This window comes from Saccostrea cucullata, unplaced genomic scaffold (assembly GCF_032062105.1).
Source record: "Saccostrea cucullata isolate Sc308-1 unplaced genomic scaffold, CSIRO_AGI_Scuc_v1 ctg6652, whole genome shotgun sequence".
NCBI lineage: Eukaryota > Metazoa > Mollusca > Bivalvia > Ostreida > Ostreidae > Saccostrea > Saccostrea cuccullata.
Window position 1 is genome coordinate 25,934 of NW_026928457.1, and position 8,344 is coordinate 34,277.

General features: G+C 35.6%; 1 protein-coding gene across 1 annotated transcript; it reads right to left on the reverse strand.

Moving 5' to 3' along the window:
• Window positions 1–560: 560 nt before the first annotated feature.
• LOC134277644 (protection of telomeres protein 1-like) lies at window positions 561–8,258 on the reverse strand. Its single transcript, XM_062759971.1, has 6 exons — window positions 7,772–8,258; window positions 7,459–7,621; window positions 6,880–6,906; window positions 6,661–6,731; window positions 5,637–5,731; window positions 561–819 (listed from the first exon to the last, which is right to left on the reverse strand). Exons 1-6 carry the CDS (start codon window positions 8,187–8,189, stop codon window positions 628–630), a joined length of 966 nt encoding a protein of 321 aa, XP_062615955.1. The 5' UTR covers window positions 8,190–8,258; the 3' UTR covers window positions 561–627.
• Between the last annotated feature and the right edge of the window lie 86 nt (window positions 8,259–8,344).

Genomic DNA, 8,344 nt, shown 5'->3' on the forward strand with positions numbered 1-8,344 from the left:
TTAAGAATAAGCTGCTTGAACTTTTATCCTTTGCTTTCATTTGCTGTGTAGGTTATCTGCAGCATTTAAACTATGCTTCTAAACTTGTTTATAACGTCCTTTATTCAAGTTTTTGCTTTTAACAATTAAAAATTTTTGCAGCAAGCTAGAGAGAAGCACCGAGGTGAACTGTAACAATTTCTTTATTCCATGGTTACATCAATTTGCTATATTTGACCTGACTTGATTGCTACAACAGTGACATTGGGGTTATAAAGTGAAATATTGAAGTTGTGTGTGTGTGTGTGTGTGTGTGTAGGTGTGTGTGTGTGTGTGTGTGTGTGTGTGTGTATGTGTGTGTAAGTGTTTTTTGGATGACGTTTAACAATAATGACTACTTTTATGAGTTTTATTTTTAGTGCTTTTCTGTTTCTCATTCTGATATCCTTCAGAATCCTGCATTCATTGTCATCTTTTGAAAAAAAAATTCAAGATCTCATTCCCTGTAACTTTAATAATCAATTAATCAACCCCTAACCAATTCTTTGGCATTCTTTAAAAGATAGTACACATACATGAACTACATTTTAATTATTTATGACAATAACAAAAGAAGCACCATTTTAATATTTATCTTTGATAACAATGTCATGCTAAACAGGTGTCAAAGATCTGATAACGAACTCCCATCTGGATATTGTAGGATTTTACACAACATTCAAACCAAGGGCAGTCACTCTTGTCAGGATCACAGATAACATTTAGACAGTTTTCTATCACAGTACACAAAGCGGATTCTGTCAACATTTCCACTGGAGTTATATCCTGGAAAAAAGTCACCTGTAACAAAAAAAGAGAATAACTGCTGTAGTTAATCAAATTTTTGCAACATTTCATTTTTCTTGAGATAGGTGTTTGGTACATGTATATACATGTATTTGAACACGGCAGGTTTTATATGAATGATAGTTGTTGCCTGATATACCTATATGCTAATAAAAATATACTTGGGAATGACATTTTTGAGAGAACATCCTGAGTATTAACATTCAAATATTTAAAATTTCTCGTGAATAAAAGGTGATAATAGATATTAAGCTGGAAATCTTTGCACTACTGTGGAACCATTTAAATTTGTGGGGGTCAATGTTCGTTGGTAGGCAAAATTTGACCTGTTCATGGGGATATAATTTTGTAGGTCACTCTTAAATACAAAGGTTCAATGAATCAATATGTTAACAAAACAAGAGGCACCTGAGAAGCTTTGACCATGCTATTCTTCACCAGATTTCCCTCTTGTAATACCTATTGTGACCCCATCATACCCCACCGGTTAAAATTAGGACAATTCAGAATTTACACTACCCCAGGATGCTTCCACATATGTTTCAGCTTTTCTGGCCAAGTGGTTCTTGAGAAGAAGATTTTTCAATGTCCCCACCCTATTTTTGTCTTTTCTTGATTATCTCCCCTTGTGAGAAGACCTGGCCCTTCATTTTAAAAATTTATATTCCCCTTCGCCCAAAGATGCTTTGTACCAAGTTTGGCCGAGTTATTATTAAGAAGAAGTAGAAAATGTGAGAAGTTTACAAACGGACGGATAACAGACAAAATGTGACCCGAAAAGCTCACTTGAGCCTTCGGCTCAGGTGAGCTAATTAATGTTCGTAGGGATGTAAATTCCTTGATAAGGGTGACCCACAAAATTCATGAACATTGGCAGGGCCTGGGAAGGGGCCGCGCCATGCGCCATATGCGCATACTGCCGAAAAATGGCGCAATGTAATAATGGTGCGCTGCGCCATGAGGCGCATCCCCAAAAACGATTAACTTCTCTATGTAAAGACCAGTCGTATAATTTTTCCCCAATTCAGATCCGATTTTCTCTACTTTCTGAAACTGCCGATTCAATTATCCAGTGATATTTGGGTATAAATAGATCTTGACAAAATACTCTATAATTTTATTTCCAAACCCAAACGTACGGAGCATAAAAGTAATGATTAATGTTTAAAACATCAAAGGAATCCATGCCATGTTGATATTTTTACCGCCATGATTGAATATGGGGTCAGACTAATAGCAGGAAACGTACAATGTTGCAAGGTTTTACTAAGGGAAACAAAATAGTCTAGGTAATCTGTAAACGTAATTATACATATAAAGAGAGATACAAGTCTTATTTCTGGGTTACTATTTTTAAAACTTGTAATCCCAAGAAATAAATACATGTCCATTTAATGAAAGGTGGGACTAATATAAGTAAAATACCCATTGAATGAAATTTAAAAAAAATCCCATTCTGTTTCAAAATATTGATTTTTTTTTAAAAGAAAAAAAATAATATTTCCACCTTATTAAAAGAAAAATTAATATACATATTTGTATATTTTATGTAATTAAATGACTATTTTGTAAAAGTCGGACAGAAATCTGAGCTTGTTTAACTTTTCTATTTGCCTATAATTTTAGGAAGTTTAGGACAGAATGGCCTATAACTTTTCTGGTAAATATGCCAGATGTCCTGTAATTACTTATTTCAATCTGAAACCCTGGGCAAAGAAAATGAAGCTTTCACTTCCACGTAAAGCAATCCAATAATTTTTTTTGTTTTGTTTTAATTGCATAAATTTTATTGTCTGAGATGTATGAAAAATCATAGCACTAACAGAATAAGTTCATAATATGACAATTTTAAAAATGGCCCATTGTATTCTCTTTCGGCCCCATAAGTTTCAAAATGGCCCCATCATTTTATGAAGAGGGGGGCCATTGGCCCTATCAGTTACTTGTCCTTCCCAGGCACTGCATTGGTCCCCCACAAACAATGATGATTTTACAGTATTCCAAGATAGGATACCACAATTACTTTTGGTGTGGAATATTTGGAGTTCCTGATGATTGCTAAAGTGGCAGTTTAATATAACATAAGGTTGGATTTTTGTTGCTAAGTATGTCAGGAAAAAAAAATCGTTAAAATCATCAAGGTCAAAGTTAAAGACAATGGTGGGGTATCAGTTCATTTTTATAATTAATCATTGTTTGCTGCTTCTGATGTAATTTTACTGAAAATCACTTTATACCCCCCGCAAACGAAGTTTGGGGGGGTATATAGGAATCACCTTGTCCGTCTGTCTGTCTGTGCAATCGTGTCCGGTCCATATCTTTCTTACAGAGGGACATTAGAATCTACGACTCCACACTAAGATTGCTCATGACCTAAGGGTGTTTCAAGACCTTGACCCACGGTCATTTGGGGAAGTTCAAGGTCACTGGAAGAAAAATTTCATAATTCGTGTCCGGTCCATATCTTTCTTATGGATAAACTTGGTAGGTTCTAATTTCATACAAAGATTGCCCATGACCCAAGGGTGTGTCATGACCTTGACCCAAGGTCATTTGGGGAAGTTCAAGGTCACTGGAAGAAAAATTTCATAATTCATGTTTGATACGTATCTTTTATGGATAAACTTGGTAGGTTCTCATTCCACTGAAAGATTGCCCATGACCCAAGGGTGTGTCATGACCTTGACCCAAGGTCATTTGGGGAAGTTTAAGGTCACTGGAAGAAAAATTTCCTAATTTGTGTCCGGTCCATATCTTACATATGGATAAATTTGGTAGGTTGTCATTTCACACAAAGATTGCCTATGACCCAAGGGTGTGTCATGACCTTGACCCACGGTCATTTGGGAAAGTTCAAGGTCACTGGAAGAAAAAATTCATAATTCAAGTCCGGTCCATATCTTTCTTATGGATAAACTTGGTAGATTCTCCTTTTACACAAAGATTGCCCATGACCCAAGGGTGTGTCATGACCTTGACCCAAGGTCATTTGGGGAAGTTCAAGGTCACTGGAAGAAAAATTTCATAATTCGTGTCCGGTCCATATCTTTCTTATGGATAAACTTGGTAGGTTCTAATTTCATACAAAGATTGCCCATGACCCAAGGGTGTGTCATGACCTTGACCCAAGGTCATTTGGGGAAGTTCAAGGTCACTGGAAGAAAAAATTCATAATTCATGTTTGATACGTATCTTTTATGGATAAACTTGGTAGGTTCTCATTCCACTGAAAGATTGCCCATGACCCAAGGGTGTGTCATGACCTTGACCCAAGGTCATTTGGGGAAGTTTAAGGTCACTGGAAGAAAAATTTCCTAATTTGTGTCCGGTCCATATCTTACATATGGATAAACTTGGTAGGTTGTCATTTTACACAAAGATTGCCTATGACCCAAGGGTGTGTCATGACCTTAACCCAAGGTCACTGGAAGAAAAAATTCATAATTCAAGTCCGGTCCATATCTTTCTTATGGATAAACTTGGTAGATTCTCATTTTACACAAAGATTGCCCATGACCCAAGGGTGTGTCATGACCTTGACCCAAGGTCATTTGGGGAAGTTCAAGGTCACTGGAAGAAAAATTTCATAATTCGTGTCCGGTCAATATCTTTCTTATGGATAAACTTGGTAGGTTCTAATTTCATACAAAGATTGCCCATGACCCAAGGGTGTGTCATGACCTTGACCCACGGTCATTTGGGGAAGTTCAAGGTCACTGGAAGAAAAAATTCATAATTCATGTTTGATACGTATCTTTTATGGATAAACTTGGTAGGTTCTCATTCCACTGAAAGATTGCCCATGACCCAAGGGTGTGTCAAGACCTTGACCCAAGGTCATTTGGGGAAGTTTAAGGTCACTGGAAGAAAAATTTCCTAATTTGTGTCCAGTCCATATCTTACATATGGATAAACTTGGTAGGTTGTCATTTCACACAAAGATTGCCTATGACCCAAGGGTGTGTCATGACCTTGACCCACGGTCATTTGGGAAAGTTCAAGGTCACTGGAAGAAAAAATTCATAATTCAAGTCCGGTCCATATCTTTCTTATGGATAAATTTGGTAGATTCTCATTTTACACAAAGATTGCCCATGACCCAAGGGTGTGTCATGACCTTGACCCAAGGTCATTTGGGGAAGTTCAAGGTCACTGGAAGAAAAATTTCATAATTCAAGTCCGGTCCATATCTTTCTTATGGATAAACTTGGTAGGTTCTCATTTCACTCAAAGATTGTCCATGACCCAAGGGTGTGTCATGACCTTGACCCAAGGTCATCTGGGGAAGGTCAAGGTCACTGGAAGAAAAATTTCATAATTTGTATTTGATACATATCTTTATTATGGAAAAACTTTCTTCTGAAAAACCCAGTGGGGGGTATTTTGTCCCGTTTGGACAGTTCTAGTTATGTGCATCTTTTGGTTGTAAATCACATTAGCATAGTGTTAGCTGCCATATTCAATCTCCAAAAGCATTTAAAAATGCTTATTTCAGAATTCATAAGGCGAAGAGTATCAATCTGTTGATTGCTTTAAAAAAATAAATCATAAGAATTGTTGTTTGTTTTCTGATTAGTGTTACAAGTCAAGTAGGAGACAGCCAAATATGCAGATAAAAAAAATCTGTCTAGCCACAAGGCCAAACTAAATGTCTTGTGTGATTTTGCTAGTTTTTCTAGGATGTTTATTGAATATGATCTATTCATGAATTGTTGATTTTTTAACACCAGTTTTCACTGGACAAGGTAAAAATCTACTGCTGGGATTTATAATGCTTTGAGAGGGTATAAAACAAACAAAACACAGCTTACTGCATCTTTTCTCCATAGGTTGACCACTATCTCTCCTGTTTTATCTCTTAGCAAGAATCTCATCATAAAGATATACTCCAACTCAAACTGGGAATCTGAAATACATAATGATATACACCTGGTCAATGACTATAAAAAATACAACTTTAAAGTCAGAATTTCTGATTTATTATTTTGTCTCAGGGTGAGCTGTTAAAGGCTCAAAGCAAAACCAAGCTGTAGAGACATGGCTTCATAAACCTTAGAGTAGACCAGCAATAATTATTCATTCATATGCCTTAGACTAGATATGCTGGGTTCAGTCTCAAGCCAGGAGCAAATTATATTAGTACAAACTCAAACTGGGAATCTGGAAAAAATAACAATATACTCTGACTCAAACTGGGAATCTGAAGTATATAAATTCTTCAATGTAGAAAGTATGAACATTATTATTATTATTTATATTTTATTTCATGCAAAATCTGAATCATATCATCACAATGGTGAATGAATGTGTTTAATACTGCAGACAGTTTTTTCTGCATGGGAATATTTAACACTATTTTGATGCATGATCACAATATTTTCAAAGAAATTAAACATACTTTAAATAACCTAAGACATAATGCATTCCAAGAATTCCATGAAATGTTCCATTTGCAGTTTGAACACAAATTGTGTTCCATGGAATTTTTACCTTGTGGGAAACAAAAAGTCTGTGAGGCAATGTTCACTAGCAATACCTCTGTTCTACAGAAAATATGCTTTCATGTGAATATACACAAGTTTACAGACAGACACAGGGATAAATGGGATATTGACTTTTGATCCACATAAAAATGAATCCCACCATATAGCATGCCTAAACAAAAAGTGTATTAAAACTTTCAAGCAGTTGCCCTGAAAACTGTGTCAAGAATTTGTTATGGACAGACAAACAGACCAACATCAACACGCATGGGTAAAACATTACACCCCCACTCCAACAGAGTCAGTATATTAAAAGTGTGTTTCTGTATTTTACATCTAAAATAAGTCTTACCTTTACTACATACAGGACATAAGTAATGCTTTAATTGTCTTCCTCTTCTGCTAATTTTCAAGCTAGTTTTCCTAAAAATTGATGAAAATAACAGTAATTGCAACATTATCAGTCCTCTCAGGTTAATTTACTCTGGCAGTGTAACAATATAAATTATAGATATAAGAGAAAGAATAAGAATACAACTCACAAAAATGCTATTATTTTTTTTAAACATACCCATTTTCTTCTAAAGGGACATCACACCTGTAAAAAAAATAAATGAAGGAATACAATACCAAAACATGCAACATTTACTGAACATAACAACACGAATGTATTGAATAGTGAAGAACCACGGCTCAAATGTTTTATTTCAACAATCAACAGTGATAAAATGTTAATGAGCACTAGCCTCTAGGGGGCTTTGGATCATTGTTTTTCATTGACACAAAATTACAGACTAATAGACACCTTAAACTTCCAAAAAATTAGCTTTATTACTTCCCATCAGACCTTATTTTAGATCTTTTTCACTGTAATATTCTTCTCAAAATGGACAAAAAGCCTATACTTATATAAAATATAGGTGAATTTTGTATTGTTTTAGATACATTATGTTCTGTTTTCATCTAAATATGAGTGTACACTGACATGTGTACATAAATATTCATGGCACTTTTATTTCACCCTCCCTGATTTTTTTTTTAATTGACAATAATATTTTAAGACAAAAATTAACTTTTCATTTGGGTTGAAAATGTAAATTTAGATTGCATTTGAGTAGAGTCATTGAAAACATAAATAATAAAGTCTTACAAGTAGTTACACTCTGGGCAGTACAGTTTACAGATGTCCTCTGGTCTGTTAAATCTTGGGAAGAAGTCTACCACTCTTGCCAGAATTCGGAATTTATAAGGCACGCTGTGTGACAGTACATCCTTAATATTTGTACACTGGATATGAGGATGATTCAGAACAACTGAAAGGCAGAAAAAGCAGTTATACACATAGAAAACAATACTGGTGCATTTGCCTGACTAATTTTGCTTAAAAAAAACAATAAACATGAACATTCCCAGAGCTTTTGTAAATTCAGTGATGTGCTTAGTTCTGCATTTCCTGAACAAACCTGTAGATGTCTGCATCATGCATCTAGCCCAATTCTGTGACTGCTGCGAATTTGATTGGTGGGTGAAACTCTTGTGGGGTTGTGATTGGTTTATACGGTCACATGATACCTCCATTGTCATTTCCTGTGCATTGTCAGAAGATAAGTTTATTGCTGGCTGACTGGTTGATATGTCATGGTTGGCATTAAGACTCCTACAGTTCCCTGAATTATCCACCACTTCTGTAACTTTCCTGGCAGCAGAATTGGAATGTTCTGAAGTTTCAGAATTTCCTCTTCTCCTGACCTCTGCTGTGACCTTCTCAAGTCTTTCTTTCAGTGTTTTGATTCCATCGAAATCATCTTTTATAACATGGACACCTCTACCGTACGCTGTGCCGCGGTGAATGACCAGCTCTATCATAGGTAACTCCGACATTTCTGGTCGGTTCTCAGCCGATACGAAGGTGGCAGCATGGAGGTTGTTTAACTTTATAAACTGTCCTGGCTGTTTGGTGTAATAAAAGGATTTTGAAAATGAAAAAAAGATGTTTAATTAATAATTTAAAAGCCTGTCATCTGAAAAAGACTGTG

Coding starts and splice junctions, on each gene's coding strand:
- LOC134277644 (XM_062759971.1), bottom strand. CDS start 8,189: ATGTCGGAGTTACCTATGATAGAGCTGGTCATTCACCGCGGCACAGCG. Junction 6,732..6,879: donor GTCCCTTTAGAAGAAAATGG/GTATGTTTAAAA, acceptor ATCAATTTTTAG/GAAAACTAGCTTGAAAATTA. Junction 5,732..6,660: donor ATGTCCTGTATGTAGTAAAG/GTAAGACTTATT, acceptor TATGTATTTCAG/ATTCCCAGTTTGAGTTGGAG.